The 24,963-nt window shown below is 38.9% G+C and overlaps 1 protein-coding gene across 7 annotated transcripts in view; it reads left to right on the forward strand.

Moving 5' to 3' along the window:
* The first annotated feature begins 3,660 nt into the window (after positions 1 to 3,660).
* CFAP206 (cilia and flagella associated protein 206) overlaps positions 3,661 to 24,963 on the forward strand; it is an 80,935-nt gene continuing 59,632 nt past the window's right edge. For 3 of the 7 annotated variants that reach the window (XR_013534376.1, XM_002746841.7, XM_008994745.5), the window contains exons 1-7: positions 3,661 to 3,766; positions 5,149 to 5,261; positions 6,509 to 6,592; positions 10,732 to 10,822; positions 13,313 to 13,501; positions 14,292 to 14,450; positions 15,544 to 15,752. Coding sequence is in view for 6 of the 7 variants with exons in the window: in XM_002746841.7 (XP_002746887.3) it covers positions 3,661 to 3,766; positions 5,149 to 5,261; positions 6,509 to 6,592; positions 10,732 to 10,822; positions 13,313 to 13,501; positions 14,292 to 14,450; positions 15,544 to 15,752 (951 nt within the window). In the remaining variant the exon portion in view is untranslated. Of the gene's footprint in view, positions 3,767 to 4,178; positions 4,909 to 5,148; positions 5,262 to 6,508; positions 6,593 to 10,731; positions 10,823 to 13,312; positions 13,502 to 14,291; positions 14,451 to 15,543; positions 15,753 to 24,963 lie in introns of those variants that run through there. The other 4 variants (XM_008994743.4, XM_078369758.1, XM_035296304.3 and 1 more) reach the window with 2 other exon arrangements.

A 24,963-nucleotide genomic window follows, 5' to 3' on the forward strand; every position in this document is an offset into this window, starting at 1 on the left:
GTGAAGACCTCTGAGCAGTTATTATTAGTAGCAGGGCCAAATTATCCCTGGAATGAAGACTACTCTAGACCTACCCTAAGAAAGCTTAAAAACAGTCCTCAGATGAATCACATTCATCCACAAATAACTGGCTGAAAAACAAAAGCGCAACCCTTCCTAAAGGGGGACAACAAACCTCAGATATTTAACAAGGATGAAATTCACAATGTCCAGTATTCAATAAAAAATTATTAAACATGCTAAGAAGCTCAACTCATTTGAGCTTAAAACTTCTTAAAGCCTTAGGAAAATGAAAAATATATAACTCTCTCTTTAAAAGTTGAACAGTTTGTGACACATTAAAGCCACTTAATCATAAGGAATTCTACAATATTCTTAAAGGCAATCCTTTAGCTTTTAGATAAAAAGCAGCTGATAAAATGGGGTTCACTTCTTCTAGGATGACTTCCATCACAATTCTATTTTATGTTAAGACTGTTATATGTAGATTTGTAATCTGGTGTTCTGAAACAACATAAAGCTTGGTTTCTCTTTTAACAAAACTGAGAAGAGTTCTCATGCCTTCTTTTTTCAAGGTAAATATATCCAATTCTATCTTATTCTGACAAAATTTTTCTTATCATTTTCTGGATGCACTCTGGTTCCTCCATGATTTTTAACTAAATGCCATTAGTGCCATGTTAAAACTAGGAACAATTAGTTTAACAAAGACTAGAAGTCCAATAAACCATGGGAGTATAAAATATAGTCATAGTTGATGTTGTCAATAATAACTATGATAAAGGTTATAAAATAGTACCTAAAATGTATTAATCCTTTTATGCATGTCAGATGCTGTGCTAAGTGCTTCCTGAGGACTATCTCATTTTACTCTCACAGCTCTGTGAGATACCATTTCTGTTTTATAAATGAGAAATTTAGATCACTGAAAGGTTTATAAATGAACTATTTCCACAATTACACTGAATAATAAGCCACTCCAAAACTCAGTGGTTTAAAACAATACTCATTCATTATCACACATCTACAGGTTGACTGGAATTTGGCTGATCTAGGATGGGCCCCAGTTGGCCCAGTTGGGCATTTCTGCATCTTCCTGAAAGATTAGTTCAGGCAATTCTGTGCCGTGTGCATGTCATTCTCCTGGGACCAAAGAGTTTGCTAGGGTATGTACTTCTCATGGCAATGACACAGGCATAACAGAGAAAGCAAAAACATGGGGTCTCTTAAGGCCTTGGGTCTGATTTGGCATACCGTTACTTCACCACAACCCATTGGCCAAAGCAAGTCACATAGCTAAACTCAAAGTCAAGGAGTGGGTAAGTATACCCCACCAAAGTCCACGGCAAAGACCTGGATGCAGAGAGGCATGAAGGATTAGGGAGAGTAATTCAATGTAGCACAAAACGCTAAATAATACTTCCAAAATCATACCCATTGTAGCAGTCAGGGATTCAGTTTGGCTGAATGTAGCAGAAAACCCAAATACAGTGGCTTAATAAAATTGAGGTTTATAACAAAGTGAAAAATAAAATAAAATAAGGGTTTATCTTCTCTCACGGGAAGTCTGGAGATAGCCAGTCAAGAAGCTGATAGGGCTGTTCCATGACATTACAGGAACTCAAGTTCCTTTTTCATTTTTGTTTCACCATCCTTAAGATGGGACCCTCATGTTTATGTTCACAACAAGGCTGCTGGAGCTTCAGCCAGCATATTCTCATTTCAAGTAGAAGGAAAAGGAAAGGGAATAGACATATAATGGAAGTGCTTTCCCTGACACCTCATCCAGTGATTGTACTTATATCTCATTGGGCCAGACCATGTCACAGGCCACTCTCGCTGAGAAAGAGGTTGAGAGAATTTTTTTAAAGAGAACAGCCATTCCCAAAACAGGGTTAAATTAGTAATATAAAGAGTTGGACGCAGTGGCTCACACCTGTAATCCCAGCACTTTGGGAGGCTGAGATGGATGAATGGCCTGAGGTCAGCAGTTCGAGACCAGCCTGGCCAACACAGTGAAATCCCACAGTAAAAACACAAAAATTAGCTGGGCATGGTGGCACACGCCTGTAATCCCAGCTACTCAGGAAGCAGAGGCAGGAGAATTGCTTGAACCTGGGAGGCGGAGGTTACAGTGAGCCAAGATAGTGCCATTGCACTCCAGCCTCGGCAACAGGAGCAAAACTCTGTCTCAAATTAAACAAAATAAAAGAAGAAGAAGAAATTGACATTAAGTAAGAATTAACAGTATCAAACAAACATACCTAGAAAGTATTCATCCCAGGATTTGCCCATTAGTTTAAAACTATATTTAATATGATCGTATTATTCTTACCATCTTAAAAAATATTTAATATTCTAACTTATATGCTCATGGAAGACATTTTGGTAGCTATCTTAAATTATAAAGAAGACAAATCAGCCATAAGCCATTACCAAGATACAACCACTATTAAAATTTTGCTATCTCACCTTCCTTTGGTTGCTTTATCTTGTACATTTACAGTATATTTATATATCTACATTGGGCTCATTCTCTACAAATAGCCAGTCCCATCTCCCCAGTATTTTAAAATTTTGTTTTATAGATCATAAGACATTATATACTCACTATGAAAAAATCTGGAAAAAACAGAAAAATATAAATAAAAATAATTTACTTATAATTCCATCCTCAAATCCAATTGCTTGCTGTGATTTTGATAAATTGACTTATACACTTTTTGTGCATTATATGAATGTCAACATAAAGTCATAATATAGATAAATTTTGCATTTGGCTTTTAAAAAATATAAGACAAACACAAGATTTGTGTTAACATAATTTTAAATATCTCCTGATATTTTATCAACAGTCCTTAAATATCGTGTTTAGATTTCCAAGGTTGTGCTATTATAAATCTTGTTACTCTAAACATCTATTTTTACACAAGCTTGATCCAAATTCAGGAACGTTTTCTAGAAGGGGGAAATAAAGTTGTATTATATTACAATGTGTATTCTTGAGTTTTTGTGTTAATTCATTTCCTAGTTATGTGGAAATGTCCTTAAGCAAAGCATATTCTGCGTATTTGTTTGCAGTCTGAGAAAAAATACTGTTTAAAAGTAAAACCTTGTTGTTTGATGCTCTGCTTCTAATGCGTATTTAACCCTGTTTCACACTTTCACGTCTGAAAGTGGGCCTAAAGACATTTTCGTTAAGGGACAAAACCTCATTATTTTAACTCGGAAACCAGTATGTCTTTATCACGTGCTTCTTGAATGAGCAGTTTTCTCTTCCGGCATCATGGAGCATTGCGTTACAGACTTCTTTGAACAACAGGATATGAACTAAAACCTCGATACTTTTTACTTTTGTTTTTAAAAACTAGATACTTTTACAACAACGTTATTAGTCCAGGATACAGCCCTTTCGTTTTCCCAGCCTGTCCAACTGGCTCCTCCCTCTTTCCCCCGCCCCATCGTTCCCACGCTAACAAGTTAGTATCTTTACAAGAACTTCTGTTTCACAAGCTTAACCACTGAGGTTAAGATGTCTGTGCATGAAATTCCTTTGTTTTTAAAGCTTTTCCAGCTCATCTTTTGGGGGAAAGACCCTCAAAGTGGTACCCCGCCCGCCCACCTGGCCCCGCCCTCTCTTGTCCGGAGCGTTCCATCTCCATGGTTACGCGGTGTTTGCAGCGAGCGCCTGACTGCCCCAACAGCCGCGGTAGGACCCCAGAAGAGAAGCGTACGGACACGGCTCTTGCGGTCGATTCCGGTCCAGGTCAGCCTACGCGGGGCTCCGCGCCCGTGACCCCGAGGCGTACCCCGCCAGGCGGCAAGCGTGGGGCGACGGGTGGAGCCCGGGCGTAAGGAGGACCCGTCTTCCCTCGTCTAGACTGGGAGTTCAGTCTCCACCCTTTAGGGGTCGCAGCCGCTGGGCGTGGGCAGCGGTCCATTCCTGCAGGAGGCGCCCAGGGCCGTAGGCTGGCCCTCTAGCCACTGCGCGGGTACCTGAGGCCTCTCGCCTCTGTTCCGCTTCACTGGCTGCCCCAGAAGTCGGACCTCCGGAGATTTAGTAATTGGAGGGTGGTCGTCGGAAAAGTGCTGAGCGGCGTCCCTAGCGACGGGGCAGCGGCGCGCACGCGCAAACAGCCGGGGCTGGAGGCCTCTCCCACAGACACACACTGGCGCATGCGCGGCCTGCGATCCAGGCGTACTGGTTCTAAGCTGATTTAAGCGCTTCCGTTATGCCACGCACTGTTGTAACCACTAAATACGTAGGACTAATTTAGTTATCACAACTCTGGAGAGAAGTGAAGCAAGTGCCCAAGGTCTCACAGCTAGACAATGGTCGGATCACGATGGAATCCAGGCAATCTGCTTTCACTGGACAAAATGCCTAACGCTTCCGAACCCATTCATCGGAAAGCTAATAATGCCGAGGCACTGGCTTTATCTACGTTTGTTATAGGCTACATGCCAAATTCCGTTGTGCTCAGTTACTAATATTCAGGAAAATCAGAAAACTCGATCAAAACTTACCACTTTTTCCTTATAGTAAATGGAATTACTAATCAGGAGTTCATTTTTTTCCATAAAGCATAACTCTTACGTTTTGGTTTTTGCTTTTATGTTTATCAAGAGTCTGAATTTCATTTTAGATGTGCAGAAAAGATTTATTTCAATGATCTGAGCAAGAACTGTTTTCCAAGATTCTAGTACAGTTACGAAGGGTCATTTAGTGAATGTGGTGGAATAAGCATTTACTTTTTGAAGCTGTATTCTGCTGCCTTAGGGTTTGGGTTTCTCATTAATTCTACCTCCCTCTCCCACAAATACTGTTTAGTCTTTTTTAAAAAAAAAATTAAGAATATCATGATAGGAATATATGTTTAGTGGCTATCATTTAAATAATTGAAAATGGTAAGTATCAAATGTTTCAATTATTTGGAATCCCAGTCGTTGTCTGTCATCAATAAAGTCCTTCATTTTTAAAAATAAATTAATGAAAGACAGGAGAGGCCTAGATATTAATAAAAATACTAATAAACTAATAGATGATATTATGACTCTTTAAAAATACAATAGTGGAGCTATCTAAAGAGAAAAAAAATAAATTTGCATAAAACCACGTTTTAAAAAAACAATAATTGTTTTATTTAGCCAGAATGCCTCCAACTCAGGCCGAAAGTGTTATCAGGAGTATTATACGAGAAGTAGGACAAGAATGTGCAGTCCATGGAGAGATTGTTTCGGAAACTCTGATTGCTTTTATGGTAAGAAGAAATATTTTTGTGATTACTTCTTTATTAAGAGCTTTTTAAAGTTGTGGTATCCATTTTCCCTTCTAAATTCTGTGACACTTTTACAGATGTTTTTCAATTGAAACGAGATCATTGGACAAGTTAGTGAAAACATTTTTTAAAAGTTTATAGAGCATGTCAATTCTAGATTTATAGAGACTGATTCAGAAGACCTTGATGAGTTTTGGAAACATCAATAATGTTTTCCTGTGTGGGAATTTTTTCAACATGTATTTTTGTTTGCTGTGGTCAAAAATTACTCTGCTATGGTTTCTCTGTTCTTGCTTTTGGTTAAGTTAACAATACGCAATAAAAGTAGAACAAAATGGCCAGGCATGGTGGCTCACGCCTGTAAATCCTACCACTTTGGGAGGCTGAGGCAGGCGGATCACAACCTCAGGAGTTCGAGACCAGCCTGGCCAACATAGTGAAACCCCATCTCTACTAAAAATGCAAAAAAAATTAGCCGGGTGTGGTGGTGGGCACCTGTTATCCCAGCTACTTGGGAGGCTGAGAAAGGAGAATTGCTTGAATCCAGGAGTTGGAGGTTGCAGTGAGCCAAGATCACACCATTGCATTCCAGCCTGAGTGACAGTGTGAGATTCCATCTCAAAAAAAAAAAAAAAAAAAAGACCGGGCGTGGTGGCTCATACTTGTAACCCTAGCACTTTGGGAAGCCGAAGTGGGTGGATCATGAGGTCAGGAATTCAGAACCAGCCTGTCTAATATGTTGAAACCCTGTTTCTACTAAAAAAAAAAAAAAAAAAAAAAATTAGCTGGATGTGGTGGCACACACATGTAGTCCCAGCTACTTGGGAGGCTGAGGCAAGAGAATCAGTTGAACCCGGGAGGCAGAGGTTGCAGTGATCCAAGATCAATCCACTGCACTCCAGCCTGGGCGATAGAGTGAGACTCTGTCTCAAAAAACAAACAAAACCACAAAAACAATAAAATATACCATAGTGTCCCAATTGAAAACCTATCAACTGGTTTCAGCTTATTTCCCCATATAACTTTTCTAGCACCATATTCAAGTTTGATGTTTGTTGCTTCCTTTCTTCAGCCTGTAACAAGGATGCTGATGAGTTCAGTAACAAAAAAAAATAGTTGAAAACCAAACTCAGTGTGATCAAGAGGTAGTTTAAAAAATGGAAACATATTAAACTAATTTTATAATAATATGAAGTAAAATTACTTAATGGACTCTTTCCTACTCTCAGGTGAAAGCTGTTGTCCTGGATCCAAGTAATGGCTTTAACATGGATAGAACCCTCATGAAAAGTGACGTGCAGAATCTTGTTAAGGTGATTACCGAATGGTTCTCAAATTTGCAATTACTTATTCTCAGTTGTCATTATTGCCTTCAGCTGCGTCAAACGCCCACAAAACAGTAGTACACCTGAGGCATTTTTCTCATAACACAAAGTCTAGAGAGACATAGGGCATTCTTCCTGGCTTCCTGGGGCACACCATTCTTGCAATATGGTCGTCTGATGGTCAGAAGATAGCTACCCTACCTCCAGGTAGAAAGAAGCGGGAAAGGCAAAGGGCAAAACATGTGTGCCAATTGGGTCTATCACCTTCTGTCCAGAAAATAATGTTTTCTCAGAATCCTTCCCATCTACTTACATTTATTGACCAGAATGATACTGTAAGTGACCCAGGGATGTTTACTTTTTTTTCTTTCTTAGATGAATAAATCCTTGCCCCAATCCAAATTGAGGCTCTGTTAGGAAGGAAGGCGGGCAGGGAAATTGGACAGGTAGCAGCATCTGCTATAGTATTTTCGTGGCACCTTGTTATTAATCTCTTACATTGCAAAGATTAAATGGTTTGTCATATACTGTAAAGTTAAATAGAAGTAAATTAATTTGCATTTCTCTAATGCAGAGTGATGTTGAGCATTTTTTTCATATGGTTGTTGGTCATTTGTATGTCTTCTTTTGAAAAATATCTATTCATGTCCTTTGCCTACTTTTTAATGGGTTAGTTGTTGTTGTCGAATTGTTTGAGCTCCTCGTAGATCCTGGATGTTAGTCCTTTGTCAGATTTATGGTTTGCACATATTTTCTCCCATTCTGCAGGTTGTCTTTTCACTCTGTTGATTATTCATTTTGATACGTAGAAGCTTTTTAGTTTATTTAAATCCAATTTGTCTGTTTCTGTTGCATTTGCTTTTAAGTCATGAATTCTTTGCCTAGGCCAGTGTCCAGCCCTAGGTTTTTTCTGGTACTTTTGTAGTTTCAGGTCTTACATTTAAGTCTTTTTTTTTTTTTGAGACGGAGTTTAGCTCTTATTACCCAGGCTGGAGTGCAATGGCGCGATCTCGGCTCACCACAACCTCCGCCTCCTGGGTTCAGGCAATTCTCCTGCCTCAGCCTCCCGAGTAGCTGGGATTACAGGCACACGCCACCATGCCCAGCTAATTTTTTTGGTATTTTTAGTAGAGATGGGGTTTCACGATGTTGACCAGGATGGTCTTGATCTGTTGACCTCGTGATCCACCCGCCTCAGCCTCCCAAAGTGCTGGGATTACAGGCTTGAGCCACCGCGCCCGGCCACATTTAAGTCTTTAATCAATCTTCAGTTGTTAATGTTTGTGTATGGTGAGACGATGGGCTCTAGTTTCATTCTTCTGCAAATGGTAATACAATTTTCCCAGCACCATTTATCAAATAGGGTGTTGTTTCTCCAGTGCATGTTTCTATTGACTTTGTCAAAGATCACTTGACTTCAGGTATGTGGCTTTTTTCTCTGGTTTTCTATTCTGACAATGAGATACAATCATACACCAGTTAGAATGTCTGTTAAAAAGCCAAAACATGGGGCCAGGCATGGTAGCTCATGCCTGTAATCCCAGCGCTTTGGGAGGCCAAGGTGGGTGGATCAGGAGTTTGAGACTAGCCTGACCAACATGGTGAAATCCCATCTTTACTAAAAATACAAAAAAATTAGCTGGGTGTGGTGGCGCACGCCTGTAATCCCAGCTACCCGGGAGGCTGAGGCAGGAGAATTGCTTGAACCCGGGAGGTGGAGGTTTCAGTGAGCTGAGGTCATGCACTGGTGACCGAGTGAGACTCTGTCTCAAAAAAATAAAAATAAAAAATTACTTGGGCATGGTGATGTGAGCCTGTAATCCCAGCTACTCAGGAGGCTGAGGCAGGAGAATCGCTTGAACCCCAGAGGTGGAAGTTGTAGTGAGCCGAGATCCTGCCACTGCCCTCTAGCCTAGGTGACAGAGTGAGACTCCATTTCAAAAAAAAAAAAAAGTTTAAACATAACGGATATTGGTGAGGATGCAGAGAAAAGAGAGTATAAAGCTTGTTTTTAGCAATAGGGGAAGTGATTGTGACAGTCAAAAATTTTATTGGAAAGCCATGCAACAGAGTCAAGGAGGGTCAGAAAATAAGTTTTTCTCCTTGTCATGACCCAAGAAGAGTTTTCCATTCCCTCCAACCCCCACCTCAACTAAGCTGGAAAGAATCAAGTCAATATACTTTGAATATGACAGGTATATAAACTAACAATCTATGTTATAATTCAAGTGACATTTTTTTTTCTCAATTAAAAATCGTGGATGAGCTAATTTTTTTAAAGTATGATTTTTAGAACAGTACTTCTCTACATGGAGGAATCCAGGTGCACAGCCTTCTGCAAAGACACAGTCCCATCCTCAGTCTTGCATTCTCCCCTCTCTCCTCCCAGGAAAGCAGGGCTGGTGCTCGGGGAGAAGGGTTGAGAGTAATGTTGCCAGGCCCTGCTGGCTGCAGTGTATTCAGCCTACAGGGTGAGAAGTGAAGGAAGTGGGGGAGGGAGGTGACCAGTAGGGATGAGAGAAAAAAAGAAAAACTGAGGTTGATCATTCCATTTAAAGAGGCAAGGCAGAGAAGGGTAATGAGTCATCTATGTGGGGGCTCATGAAAGAAAACAAACCAGGAGAAGAAATATCAAGGGTAGAACCAGAGAAATTTTGTGAAGAGAGGGGAGTAGTTGCAGCAGCTTTTAACTTTTTATTTTTATTTTTATTTATTTTATTTTATTTTTTGAGACGAAGTCTCACTCTGTCCCCCAAGCTGGAGTGCAGTGGCGTGATCTTGGCCCATTCCAACCTCCCCTTCCCAGATTCTCAAGTGATTCTCCTGCCTCAGCCTCCTAAGTAGCTGGGACTACAGGCGTGCACCACCACGCCCAGCTAATTTTTGTATTTTTAGCAGAGACAGGGTTTCACCGTGTTGATCAGGATGGTGTCAAACTCCTGACCTCAGGTGATCTGCTCACCTCGGCCTCCCGAAGTGCTGGGATTACAGGTGTTAGCCATTGCGCTGGCTGCGGCGGCTTTTTATAAAACAAAATAAGGAGTGTTGTTCAAGGCACAAATAAATAGTAATGAGGAACTCTAGAAGAGTTCTAGACTGGAATATAAGCTTCGTGGAACATTTACCCACATTTAGACTGCTCAAACTAACCAAAACATCAGGTTTCTTGCCTTCAACTGGACTGCTAGCCACCTGGGAATGGTGATTATTGATTAACTTAAGGGAAATGACTTATTAACAAATGCTATTGGTAGCAGAAATATGGACTCAACCTAAGTGTCCCTCAACAGATTATTGGATAAAGAAAATGTATGTATACATACACACAATGGAATTCTATGGAGCCATTGAACCATAAAAAACAATGAAATCATGTTTTGCAGCAATATGGATGGAACTGGAGGCTACTATCTTAAGTGAAATAGCTTGGAAACAGAAAGTAAAATACCACGTTCTCACCTATAAGTGGAAGCTAAATAATATGTACACAGGGACATAGAGGGTGGAACAATAGGCATTGGAGACTTGGGAGGGTGAGAGGGAGTGAGGGATGAGAAATTACTTAATAGATACAATGTACACTATTCAGGTGTTAGCTACACTAAAAGCTCAGGCTTCACCACTACTCGCAATATATCCACGAAAATCTTATACCCCCTAAATCTATAAAAATAAAAAAAGCTGGCCTGGCACTGTGGCTTATGCCTGTAATCCCAGCCCTTTGGGAGGCAGAGATGGGCAGATCACGAGGTCAGGAGTGAAACCCTGTCTCTACTGAAAAAAAAAAAAATTAGCCGGGTGTGGTGGCATGCGTCTGTAGTCCCAGTTACTCGGGAGGCAGAGGCAGGAGACTCACTTGAACTCAGAGGCAGAGGTTACAGTGAGCCAAGCGCGCCACTGCATTCCAGCCTGGGCGACAGAGCGAGACTCCATCTCAAAAAATATTATTGGTTAAATAAACCATAAAGCCTGAAGTCCTCCAGGAGAAAAAACATAATAGAAGGGGTTATTGGTGAATAAATATCAGGAACCACTGCTTTTCCTTTTATTTTTGAAAATAACTTTAGGAAATACTTGAATGTCTCAGAAACTATAACTAAAAGCATTAATGGGCTATTCTTTTCTAGCTTTGTATGGCTCGGCTATTGGATACTAAAAATCCATCCCTGGACACTATTAAGATGCAAGTCTATTTTGATATGAATTACACAAATCGAGGTAACATTTACTACCTATTTTTATACTTAGAACAATTTCATATTATATTTCAGCTAAGAAGGGTTGACAATGAATTTAATTGCTTCATCAATTTAACAATTTAATTTTTGCAGTCTTTTGAAATGTTTTTCAACTTTGAAGAATATAACCATGTTAGAAATGCTAGTGAAAAAAACATCATTGGCCTTTGTGAATGTTAAAAGTCAATTCAAATTATTATGCTCATAATTGTTGTTTTCAAGTCTATTGTCTTTTAACCTTTATGGTACTAATGCATAATAATTAGAAAGTCAAACAACCAGCCCATTGAAGGGAAAAGTTTTTAATTTGTAGATTTTCTTGTTCCTGGTTTATATTATCATCTCATAATAATTACCTAAATTATGTAACTATCCAAAAATGAAATGAGTGATGGGAAATTTAAGCATAGAAAGTTTTTCAGTATGTAATTTTTTTTTTCTTTTGAGACGGAGTCTTGTTCTGTCGCCCAGGCTGCAGTGCAGTAGCGCAATCACAGATCACACAGCCTCTGCTTCCTGGGTTTAAGCAATTCTCCCACCTCAGCCTCCTGAGTAGCTGTGACTGTAGGCTTATGCCACCATACCCAGCTAATTTTTGTATTCTTAGTAGAGACGGGGTTTCACCGGGTTACCCAGCCTAGTCTCAAACTCCTGGCCTCAAGCAATCTGCCCACCTTGGACTCCCAAAGTGCTGGGATTTCAAGTGTGAGCCAGCATGCCCAGCTCATTATGTAAATAACTTAATGCATACATCAAAGACAACTTGGAAACAAAAGAAAAAGGAAAATATAATTCTCTATGGACTGCCTCTGTCCCTGCTATATAAAACAAATATATTTCTCCATGGACTACCTCTGCCTCTGCTATATGTACAATCATTATTATCATTATTAACAATTTAGTGATTTTGTATGTATTAGTTTCAGTTATGCTACCTACATAAAAATATATATCTTGTGTTTTTGCTTAATAGTAAAATTTTAAAGCAATAAAATAGTTTTAGAATTGATAAAATTTAACATATATATATATATATATTTTTTTTTTTTTTTGAGACAGAGTTTCGCTCTTGTTACTCAGGTTGGAGTGCAATGGTGCCATCTCGGCTCACCGCAACCTCTGCCTCCTGGGTTCAAGCAGTTCTCCTGCCTCAGCCTCCCGAGTAGCTGGGACTACAGGCGCATGCCACCATGCCCAGCTAATTTTTGTATTTTAGTAATGATGGGGTTTCACCACTGACCAGGATGGTCTCGATCTCTTGACCTTGTGATCCACCTGCCTGGGCCTCCCAAAATGCTGGGATTATAGGCATGAGCCACCATGCCCAGCCTATATTTTTAATTTTATATATAATTATATATATATAATTTTATATATATATATTAATTTGCAAAAAGTTCTCAGTTGTTTTTGTGGCAAGAGTATAAGTATAAACTATGCATGGTGGATATTGTTAATTATTGCCATTGTAATAGTAATATGGGTTGTTTTATTGAGTGATTGCAAGAAACATCCTTGCAATAACTCAGTGAACATGGTGTCCTGCCAGCGTTGAGACTATACCTCAGCATATCACAGGAGGAACGAGGAGGGATACAGTTCTTGATGCAACATTATATTATCAATAATGCTTTTCAGAGGAAATTTAACTAGAACTGAAATAAAAATACACATAACTGAAAGGAAGATATATATATATATATATATATATACACACTACATATGTATTTCTGCTACTGTATATGCTTATGTATAGTATACTACATATGCTTACATATAGCATAAATATATAGTATGTATATATTTATATTTTTTATATAGTTTAAAAATATATGTATTGTAAAAATGGTCTTCTTTCTGCTTAATTGGGAGGTTTTAGACTTTTCTGGTTTTAGATATTTACTGGTTAGTTTGGCTGTTTAAAGTCTTAGGTGTTTTGACCAAGTATTCCATTTAAGTCACTGTAATACATCTTTTTTTTTTTTTTTTTTTGAGACGGAGTCTTGCTTTGTTGCCCAGGCTGAAGTGCAATGGCACGATCTCGGCTCACTGCAACCTCCGCCTCCCGGGTTCAAGCAATTCTTCTGCCTCAGCCTCCCAAGTAGCTGGGATTACAGGTGTGCGCCACCATGCCCAGCTAATTTTTGTATTTTTAAGTAGAGACGGGATTTCACCATGTTGGTCAGGCTGGTCTCGAACCCCTGACCTCGTGATCCACCTGCCTCAGCCTCCCAAAGAGCTGGGATTACAGGCATGAGCCACCACGCCTGGCTGTAATAAATCTTTTCTACTGGATTTTTGTCTTGAGGTTACTTGCTGGCCACTGTTTTTTATTTCATTATTACATCTTAAGAAATTACTTGTTTTCATGAAGTAGAATTGCCATATCCAAGCCAGTTTTTCTCTAGTTCTTATGTGAGAAGAATTCTAAATATTAAATATATAGAACATTGTTATTTGCCAATTTTAGTGGAATTTCTTGAAGAACATCACCGAGTCCTAGACTTGAGATTAGGCTCTGTTACCAGGGAAATTACAGATAACAGAGCATGTACTAAAGAAGAATTGGAAAGCCTCTACCGGAAGATTATCAGCTATATGTTACTCCGCTCTGGCCTTGGATCCCCTACAGACATCAAGACTGTCAGAGAGGTAACAGGTAAAACGTATAACCAATTTCCATTTCATAAGTGAAAATATATGATCATTGTATTTTATAAAATATGTTAAATTAGAAGTGTTAAAGATTGAAGTTCCCTTTTTATCTGAAAAAGAAAAATCAGCACAAATGAGTTAAAATGTACCCAGTCTCCTTTTACACTGTGTATCAGTCCTAAAACTCAAGTAGCATCTCTAGAAAGTGAAATATTGCTAATTTCTTAGAGATGCACATATGTAGGGACCTATTACACCTCATTAGAGAAACATCAATAGTAGGATTGAGGGTACCAGACTGATTGAGTTAATGGAAAAGCTGGAAAGGGATATTTCATATTGATGACAGAAATTGAGTCTGTCATTTAAAGTGGATGATGGAAAGGGGCAGTGTTTTATCCTTAGGAAATTTTGCCCACTTTCATACTTTAAAATGAGGAATAGGAAAAATGTTTAACTCTCCTATGGCTCTCTTCCACAATTGTTTTAAACCATCCATTTTTCGGCTCAAATCCCTAATTAGAAAGGTTGTTTTCATGCCTATTGCCAAAAAGGAACTGATGGCTGTTCAGTTATTGAAAATGAACATGAGACAATGGCATAACTCTCAGTAGTCCAGCTTTGATGTGTGATCAATTTTATTGTGTATTCTATAATCAGGTATTAGAAATTTAAAGAATTACATAAGCAGCTCATACCCTTAACTTTCTGCTGAAAGAAAAAAAACTTGTTATTTAACTTCCGGTATCTTTATTCCGTCACTTTGTTTTCCTTTTTTTTCTGGTTTATTTTAGCTGCTCTCCAGAGTGTTTTTCCTCAGGCTGAGCTTGGGACATTTCTAACTCTTTGTAAGAAGGACAAAGAACGCCAACTGAAAGAACTCACCATGATTGTTACTGGAATTCGTTTATTTAACAGAGACTGTGGAAAAGGAGGAGAAGGCATTGATGATTGTAGGTATATCATTAGGTTAATTCTAAAGGTTATGTATGTTTAAAATTTAAAATGCACAGTGAGGAAAATAATAACACACCACTGGCATACTTAAATGTAAGATTTGTATTTTTTACTATTTCCTTAAGTTACTATTATTTATAATGTGTAGTGATTTTTTCTTTTGCTGGGGTAAGACTAAATTTTATGTACCATGAAGCTAGTATGAGACAGTGAATCCGGGAAAGCAGTGAAGGGTCCTGCTCAAAGCTCACCCCCAAGTTCAGCGGGGCTTTGTGTTCTCTACTGCAAGTCAGTAACCACAAGGGAGTGAAATTTAGTTGTTTAAAAAATAAAAGTCTTCCTGAAAACAGCTCCTGCTGCAGTTAATGGAATGAAAAGATCCACGAGGAGATATTCCAAATTTCTAAATTCGGGTGCATCTTCTTTGTTGTCATATACTTAATGCGTTATTTATCTGTAAGTTTGAAAGTATTATGAAATATTTAATGAAGTACCTACCAGAAGAAGTAACTTCCTTATGAATTTGGTCCTCCTGGAGGCCCACTGATACGGTGTTAGTGTCCTTCGCCAGATCACTAATCTAGTATAAAAGGGAAATTTTTTCTATTTTAAAAACTGTTCTAAAAAGTCAAATTTTCATTTTCATAAGTGACCCTTTGTTGCTAGACTATTCTGTCATTTCTCACCATCCAGATGCGTTTATTAACAAGCATTCATTTTTTGTTTTTGTTTTTTCAATAACTAGAAAAGATGGTATATAGAAGGAGGAGCCAGTGACTTTTCTGGAAGGAAACGTTTAACAACGCATAATTTCAAACTGCATATTTTCTAACCTTCTCTATATTTAGTGGCAAAGCTGACCTGCTATAACTGGGTTATCATTCTGATAATATCTTTTGTTTGAACTTGTTTGTGTTAGATTTTTTTCTTTATGTTGTGGGACCCATCAAACACATGCCTCATTATTACTAATTTGATTGGGGAAAAAAACCCCAACTGAATGCTTAAGATGTGACTACTTTCTAGGCCTTTTCTCCTTAATCATTTTTAGTCTCCTTTATGGCTGTGTTTTTATACTGTTACAAACAGTGCCAGGTGTTCTCCATGAAGCAATCCCAGCCACCCTGCAGCATATTGATGATCAGCTTGAGAAGACCCAGCACCAGGCATACTGCTACACAGCGGTCCTTGAGAAGGCAGCTGACAACCCACTCATGAAGGCTGAACTTCAGCCATATATGTTAAAAGAGGCACTATATAATATACGGCAATGTGAGGTCTTCCTTCAGATCATTTTGGTGAGTTAAGTTCATAAGATCTGACCTTTTTCATATAATGCAGTCTCTTTATATGTTATAAGGCTACATCAGGTAGAACCAGGATAACTGCTCAGTTTATATTGCTTTGGCAGGGTTAGGAATCAAAATAGAAATAGAAAAGTTGGGTTTAGATTTTGATGAAAATATTTTGGTAGAAATTGACTTTATATTTTTTCATTACCGTTGGTATTGATAATAGGATTGTCAGCATGCTGCAGTTAAACGTGTATATGTGTGAGTAATACTATATTTTAATTCAGAGCAAGTATCTAACATTGTTTGGCAGGTAGTTGTCTTTCAAATAATTTTTGTGTAATTATTTCTTCTCACTGTAACAACGGTTAGAAAAGAATTGTTGTTGTTGTTTTTTTTTTTTTTTTTTGAGATGGTGTCTCACTATGTAGCCCAGGCTGGAGTGCAGTGGCACGATCTCAGCTCACTGCAACCTCTGCCTCCCAAGTAGCTGGGATTACAGGCACTTGACACTATGCCCGGCTAATTTTTGTATTTTTAGTAGACACAGGGTTTCACCATCTTGGCCAGGCTGTCTTGAACTCCTGACCTCATGATCCACCTGCCTCGGCCTCCCAAAGTGCTGGGATTACAGGCGTGAGCCACTGTGCCCAGCCAAAAAGATTTTTTTTAAAGGTTTTTTTATAGGCCAGGCACAGTGGCTCACGTCTGTAATCCTATTACTTTGGGAGACAGGAGTTTGAGACCAGTCTGGCCAGCATGGCAAAACCCCATCTCTACAAAAAATACGAAGATTATCCGGGCACAGTAACATGTGCCTGCATTTCCAGCTACTTGAGAGGCTGAGGATCGCTTGAGCTGGGGAGGCAGAGGTTGCAGTGAGCCAAGATCACACCAGTGCACTTGGCATGAGTGACAGAGGGAGATCCTGAATCAAAAAAAAAAAAAAAAAGGTGTTTTTGTTTTTTAAATGTAGATGGGGTCTTGCTATGTTGTCCAGGCTGGTCTTGAGCATCTGACCTCAAGCAGTCCCCCTGCCTCAGCTTCCCAAAGTGCATAGCAGGCATAAGCCACCACACCTAGCCAGAAAAGATTTTTATATCTGGTGTTTGTAGATCTAATGAACAAGCCAAGCAGTATCCCCAGAGAGTTGGAAAATATGGTAAAGTGGTGGTTATAACCTTTTTAAAAAGTAACAGTGTTCTTTCTCACAGAAACTTACTCAGAATCTTACAAATATAAAACAGATATCTACATAAAGGGATTAGAGGACCTTTTCACTAAGGGATATCCCCATGACACTCTAGGGTAGCAAGGGACACAGTCTGTTAATTACTGCATGACAGCAAGTTATGTTCACACTTGTCACTGTTTGCTTTTACACAGTCTCTGTTCTCCAGCAACTATAAGACTCTTGATTAGTGGAACTGTCTTTTATATGAGTGAATGCTAATTTCTTGAGGGATAGAATAGGATGTACTCTGAACACCTCTTCTTTTTAACTTGTATTTTAATGACTTGGTACTACTATTGGATGCACTTGGTCTGTCCTCTCTCCTTAACTGTCCTGATGACATGACTTCATTGCAACAAACTAGGGGTTGTTCTTACAACTAGCCTATCTAATTGCCTTCAGAAGGAAGGATCCTAGCTGGGAGGCTGAGGGTGGAGAACTGCTTGAGGCCAAGAACTCAAGACCAGCCTGGGCAACATTCCAAGACACTATTTCTACTAAGAATAACATTTTCCAAGTATGGTACTACTAACCTATAATCCCAGCTACTTGGGAGGCTGAGGTGGGAGAACTGCTTGAGCCTAGGAGTTTGAGGATGATAAGCTATGGTTATGCCACTGCACTCCAGCTTGGGTAGCCAAGCAAGACACCGTCTCTAAAAAGAATAAATAAATAAATTAATAAATACCACATCACTCTGTTGGGGTAGATATTTCCCCTTACATTACCTTGTGGCTATCAGCCTTATGTAACTAGTCAGCAACTGAGAGGATTTTGTAGTCAATTTATTTTGAAGTGCGTATGAGGCCACAGGAATAGAACTTCATATTGACATTTGTCATCTGCATTCAGAGGCGATATTATAGGAAAGAACCTTGGGAAAATGTCATACATACTGTATAGACATTGCAGAAGAAGTCATTCATTATACAGAATCTTCTCATAGCTTTCAATCATGAATCATAATCAACCAAGTCTTAAATTCTCATTGGTGTCCTACTTTTCACAGCTGGAGAGGGGCAGTGAGTAAAGTGTAGAAGTGATGAGTGTGGGCTTTGCAACCAGACTACATGAATTCTAATCATGACTTTGCCACTTACTAAATCTGTGTCCTAAGGAGGTTGCTTAATTCCCTATGCCTTGGTTTCCATATCTGTAAAATGGGTTATTCGTAGTCTTCACTATGAAAATAAGGCAGCATAGTGCCTAGTGCAACAGCTCAGTAAAGTAACAATGATATTGTTTATGATTATCATCATCATTATTGCTAGGGCCTTAGCAGAACAGCTGTTACTTCTTTTTTTTAATTGCATTTTAGGTTTTGGGGTACATGTGAAGAACATGCAAGATTGTTGCATAGGTACACACATGGCAGTGTGATTTGCTGCCTTCCTCCCCTTCACCTATTTCTGGCTTTTCTCTGCATGCTATCTCTCCCCAACTCCCTACCCCCCACTGTCCATCCCCTATTTCCCCCCAACAGACCCTAGTGTGTAGTGCTCTCCTCCCTGTGTCCATGTGTTCTCATTGTTCATGCAATGTTTGATTTTCTGTTCTTGTGTCAGTTTGCTGAGAATGATGGTTTCCAGGTTCATCCATGTCCCTACAAAGGACACAAACTCAACATTTTTGATTGCTGCATAATATCCCATGGTGTATATGTGCCGCATTTTCCCTGTCCAGTCTATCATCAATGGGCATTTGGGTTGGTTCCAGGTCTTTGCTGCAATGTAAACTGTGCTGCAATGAACATTCATTTGCATGTGTCCTTATAGTAGAACGATTTATAATCCTTTGGCTATATACCCAGTAATGGGATTGCTGGGTCAAATGGAATTTCTATTTCTAGGTCCTTGAAGAATTGCCACACTGTCTTCCACAATGGTTGAACTAATTTACACTCCCACCAACAGTGTAAAAGTGTTCCTATTTCTCCACATCCTCTCCAGCATCTGTTGTCTCCAGATTTTTTAATGATCGCCATTCTAACTGGCGTGAGATGGTATCTCAATGTAGTTTTGATTTGCATTTCTCTAATGACCAGTGATGAGCCTTTTTTCATATGTTTGTTGGCCTCATGTATGTCTTCTTTTGTAAAGCGTCTGTTCATATCCTTTGCCCACTTTTGAATGGGCTTGTTTGTTCTGTTCTTGTAAATCTGTTTTAGTTCTTTGTAAATTCTCTATATCAGCCCTTTGTCAGATGGGTAGATTGAAAATTTTTTTCCCATTCTGTTGGTTGCCGATTCACTCTAATGACTGTTTCTTTTGCTGTGCAGAAGCTGTGGAGTTTGATTAGGTTCCATTTGTCTATTTTGGCTTTTGTTGCCAATGCTTTTGGTGTTTTGGTCATGAAGTCCTTGCCTATGCCTATGTCCTGAATGGTTTTGCCTAGATTTTCTTCTAGGGTTTTTATGGTGTTAGGTTTTATATTTAAGTCTTTAATCCATCTGGAGTTAATTTAATGTAAGGTGTCAGGAAGGGGTCCAGTTTCTGCTTTCTGCACATGGCTAGCCAGTTTTCCCAACACCATTTATTAAACAGGGAATTGTTTCCCCATTGCTTGTTTTTGTCAGGTTTGTCAAAGATTGGATGGTTGTAGATATGTTGTGTTGCCTCCAAGGCCTGTGTTCTTTTCCATTGGTCTATATCTCTGTTTTGGTACCAGTACCATGCTGTTTTGATTACTGTAGCCTTGTAATATAGTTTGAAGTCCGGTAGTGTGATGCCCCCCACTTTGTTCTTTTTGCTTAGAATTGACTTGGCTATGTGGGCTCTCTTTTGGTTCCATATGAGTTCCATATGAAGTTTAAGGAGGTTTTTTCCAGTTCTGTGAAGAAGGCCATTGGTAGCTCTATGGGGATAGCATGAATCTATAAATTATTTTGGGCAGTATGGCCATTTTCACGATAATGATTCTTCCTAACCATGAACATGGAATGTTTCTCCATCTGTTTGTTTCCTCTCTTATTTTGTTGAGCAGTGGTTTGTAGTTCTCCTTGAAGAGGTCCTTCACATCCCTTGTTAGTTGTATTCCTAGGTGTTTTATTCTCTTTGTAGCAATTGTGAATGGCAGTTCGTTCTTGATTTGGCTCTCTTTCAGTCTGTTATTGGTGTATAGGAATGCCTGTGATTTTTGCACATTGATTTTGTATCCTGAGACTTTGCTGAAGTTGCTTATCAGTTTGAGGAGGTTTTGGGTTGAGATGATGGGGTCTTATAGATATACAAGCATGTCATCTGCAAATAGAGACAATTTGGCTTCCTCCTTTCCTATTTGAATGCACTTTATTTCTTTTTCTTGCCTGATTGCTCTGGCTAGAACTTCTAGTACTATACTGAATAGGAGTGGTGAGAGAAGGCATCCTTGTCTAGTGCCAGATTTCAAAGGGAATGCTTCCAGTTTTTGCCCCTTCAGTATGATATTGGCTGTTGGTTTGTCATAAATAGCTTTTATTATTTTGAGATACATTCCAATTCAGTATGATATTGACTGTTGGTTTGTCATAAATAGCTTTTATTATTTTGAGATATGTTCCATCAATACCGAGTTTATTGAGGGTTTTTAGCATAAAGGGCTGTTGAATTTTGTCAAAGGCCTTCTCTGCATCAATTCAGATAATCATGCAGTTTTTGTCTTTGGTTCTGTTTATGTGGTGAATTACATTTACAGACTTGCAATGTTGAACCAGCCTTGCATCCCTGGGATGAATCATACTTGATCATGGTGGATAAGCTTTTTGATGTGCTGTTGCAATTAGCTTCCCAGTATTTTATTGAAGATTTTTGCGTCTATGTTCATCATGGATATTGGCCTGATGTTTTTTTTTCTTGTTGAGTGTCTGCCGGGTTTTAATATCAGGATGATGTTGGTCTCATGAAATGATTTGGGGAGGATTCCCTTTTTGGATTATTTGGAATAGTTTCAGAAGGAATGGTACCGGCTCCTCTTTGTATGTCTGGTAGAATTCGGCTGTGAACCCTTCTGGACCTGGGCTTTTTTTGTGTGGTAGGCTCTTAATTGCTGCCTCAACTTCAGACCTTGTTATTGGTCTATGCATAGTTTCAGCTTCTTCCTTGTTTAGGCTTGGGAGGACACAGGAGTCCAGGAATTTATCCATTTCTTCCAGGTTTACTAGTTTATGTGCATAGAGTTGTTTGTAATAATCTCTGATGATGGTTTGAATTTCTGTGGAATCTGTGGTGATATCCCCTTTATCGTTTTTTTTTTTTTTTTTTTTTTTGCGTCTATTTGGTTATTCTCTCTTTTCTTTTTTATTAATCTGGCTAGTGGTCTATTTTGTTGATCTTTTCAAAAAACCAGCTCCTGGATTTATTGATTTTTCTAAAGGGTTTTTTGTGTCTCTATCTCCTTCAATTCTGCTCTGATCTTAATTATTTCTTGTCTTCTGCTAGGTTTTGAGTTTTTTTGATCTTGCTCCTCTAGCTCTTTCAATTTTGATGATAGAGTGTCAACTTTGGATCTCTCCTTGCTTCTCATGTGGCCACTTATTGCTGTATATTTTCCTCTAGAGACTGCTTTAAATGTTTCCCAGAGATTCTGGTATGTTGTGTCTTCGTTCTCATTGGTTTCAAAGAACTTCTTTATTTCTTCCTTCATTTCATTGTTTATCCAATCAACATTCAAGAGCCAGTTGTTCAGTTTCCGTGTAGCTGTGCGGTTCTGAGTTAGCTTCTGAATTCTGAGTTCTAACTTGATTGCACTATGGTCTGTGAGACTGTTTGTTATGATTTTCATTCTTTTGCATTTGCTGAGGAGTGCTTTACTTCCAATTATGTGGTCAATTTTAGAGTAGGTGTGATGTGGTGCTGAGAAGAATGTATATTCTGTGGATTTGGGGTGGAGAGTTCTGTAAATGTCTATTAGGTTTGCTTCTTCCAGGTCTGAGTTCAAGTCCTGGATATCCTTGTTAATTTTCTGTCTGGTTGATCTGTCTAATATTGACAATGGGGTGTTAAAGTCTCCCACTATTATTGTGTGGGAGTCTAAGTCTCTTTGTAAGTCATTAAGAACTTGCCTTATATATCTGGGTGCTCCTGTATTTGGTGCATATATATTTATGATCATTAGCTCTTCTTGTTGCATTGATCCTTTTACCATTATGTAATGTCCTTCTTTGTCTCTTTTGACCTTTGTTGCTTTAAAGTCTATTTTATCAGAGACAAGAATTGCAACTCCTGCTTTTTTTTTTTTTTTTTTTTTTTTGCTCTCCATTTGCTTGGTAAATCTTCCTCCATCCCTTTATTTTGAGCCTTTGTGTATCCCTGCATGCGAGATGGGTTTCCTGGATACAGCACACCAATGGGTTTTGGCTTTTTATCCAGTTTGCCAGTCTGTGTCTTTTAATTGGGACATTTAGTCCTTTTACATTTAGGGTTAATATTGTTATGTGTGAATTTGATCCTTCCATTTTGATGCTAGCTGGCTGTTTTGCCCATTAGTTGATGCAGATTCTTCATTGTGTTGATGCTCTTTACCATTTGGTATGTTTTTGGAGTGGCTGGTACTGGTTGTTCCTTTGTATGTGTAGTGCCTCTTTCAGGAGCTCTTGTAAAGCAGGCCTGGTTGTGATGAAATTTCTGAGTACTTGCTTGTTTGCAAAGGATTTTATTTTTCCTTCCCTTACAAAGCTTAGTTTGGCTGGATATGAAATTCTGGGTTGAAAGTTCTTTTTTTTAAGGATGTTGAATATTGGCCCCCACTCTCTTCTGGCTTGTAGGGTTTCTGCCGAGAGATCTGCTGTGAGTCTGATGGGCTTCCCTTAGTGGGTAACCCAACCTTTCTCTCTGGCTGCCCTTAGCATTTTCTCCAACAGCTGTTACTTCATTTGTCTAGTGAAACAAGCTGAAGCACTTTTATTTTTCCATATAGTATCTCATTTCCAAGCTCCTTGCTGCTCATGTTATTAAGAAAGTTAATTTTCTTATCTAAACATTCTTTATGACCATTTTGTACTGACTTTAGTCAGGATCAGGATGAGTTTTCTTAACTTTCTGGTTCTTTCTGCTCAAGGAGACTTTCTTGTTTTGTTTTGTTTTTAAGCTATTCAGTTCTTCCCCATCAATCTGTCTTAGTGACAGGTAAGGTTATTATGAAATGGATATTGGTTTAATCAGTATTATCTCTAGATTATAAATGATACCCATTTAAATTTTGGCAAGTTTTTCCTATGTTAAAATCTATGAATATTCTTTTTAAAGTCACATTATTTGAACAGATACTACTTCAAAATTTTAAAGTAGCACTTTTGATTTTTAAAAATTCCCCTTTGCCAAAGTTTCAGTCAGTTTATGTAAACATTTTAAAAAATCAAATATAGGTCGAGCACAGTGGCTCACGCCTATAATCCCAGCACTTTGGGAGGCCGAGGCAGGCAGATCACCTGAGGTCAAGAGTTTGAGACCAGCCTGGCCAACATGGTGAAACTCCATCTCTACTGAAAATACAAAAATTAGCCGGGCATGGTGGCAGGTACCTGTAATCCCAGCTACTTGGGAGGCTGAGGCAGGAGAATCACTTGAACCCAGGAGGCAGAGGTTGCAGTGAGCTGAGATCTCGTCACTGCACTCCAGCTTGGGCAACAGAGTGAGACTGTGTCTCAAAAAAAAAAAAAAAAAAAGGAAACATATAGCCTGGGTAAGAGTGAATCCAACTAATAGCCTGGATAAGATAGTGAATTATTTTGTTTTGATCAGGACTTTATCTGCTGCAGTGAACACATTGAAATATTTAGAAAAGGGCATGATGATTAGAGTCTTGTTGACTCTCTTAACTGAGAGAATAAAATTCCATCATCCATGGACTTTTAAAGTACAAGCAGACACCCAAAGAGAGAAAGCTGCATGTTATTGTGCAAGTAAGAGTTGCATTTGACAGAACATTTGTTAAAACCTGTAAGTCAAGATTTTTGTAGAGTTCTTCCCCTCAGACTGTATTGGTAGGGCCCATTCACAAGCAGGCAATACAGGGCTTCTTGATTTTCCTGATAAGACAAGTAAAAACATGAGTTAGGTAGAATTTGTGCTTGTTTTATTATATTTTCTTTCTGTTGTAATAACATTAAACATAAGAGATTCCATTCTAATTTCTGCTTCCATAAATTTGACTAGACTTGTTGAAAATTGTACATGGAAGAAAGTATGAGGAACTTATAAAAAGCATTTAAAAGATGAGGGAAGGGGAAGACAAAGAAACATGCTGGGATCACATGCTTTTGCCAACCATTTGAATATTACAATAAAAATTTTATCAAGTGATATCATATTTAGAGGACTAATATTATAATTAAACACTCTAAATAGGCCTGGCTGGTGGCTCATGCCTGTAATCCCAGCACTTTTCGAGGCTGAGGCGGGTGGATCACCTGAGGTCAGGAATTCAAGGCCAGCCTGGCTAATATGGGGAAACCCATTTCTACCAAAAATACAAAAAATTAGCCAGGTGTGATGGTGCGTGCCTGTAATCCCAGCTACTCAGCGCTTTGGGAGGCAGGAGAATCGCTTGAACCTGGGAGGCAGAGGTTGCAATGAGCTGAAATCATGCCATTGCACTCCAGCATGGGCAACAAGAATGAAACTCCATCTCAAAAAAAAAAAAACCAACACAAAAACAACAAACAAAAAACAACTCTAGATGATTGTGAGTAAATTCTTTTTAATAAATAGAGTAATTTCTAGGACGTTATTAGAAAAAAAGCATGAAGCTCTGTGTCCCTATTGTGAATGGATCCTGCAAACACAGCTTGGGATAGGGGTCTAGAGTATTTTTTTTTTCTTTCTGAGACAGGGTCTCACTCTGTCACCCAGGCTGGAGTGCAGTGGCACAGCCTTGGTTTACGTCTGCCTCGAGGTTCAAGTGATTCTTCTACTTCATCCTCCCAAATAGCTCTGACTACCGACATGTGCCACCACGCCCTGCTAATTTCTTTGTATTTTTAGTAGAGATGGGGTTTCACCATATTGG

Source organism: Callithrix jacchus, chromosome 4, assembly GCF_049354715.1.
Source record: "Callithrix jacchus isolate 240 chromosome 4, calJac240_pri, whole genome shotgun sequence".
Lineage (NCBI taxonomy): Eukaryota > Metazoa > Chordata > Mammalia > Primates > Cebidae > Callithrix > Callithrix jacchus.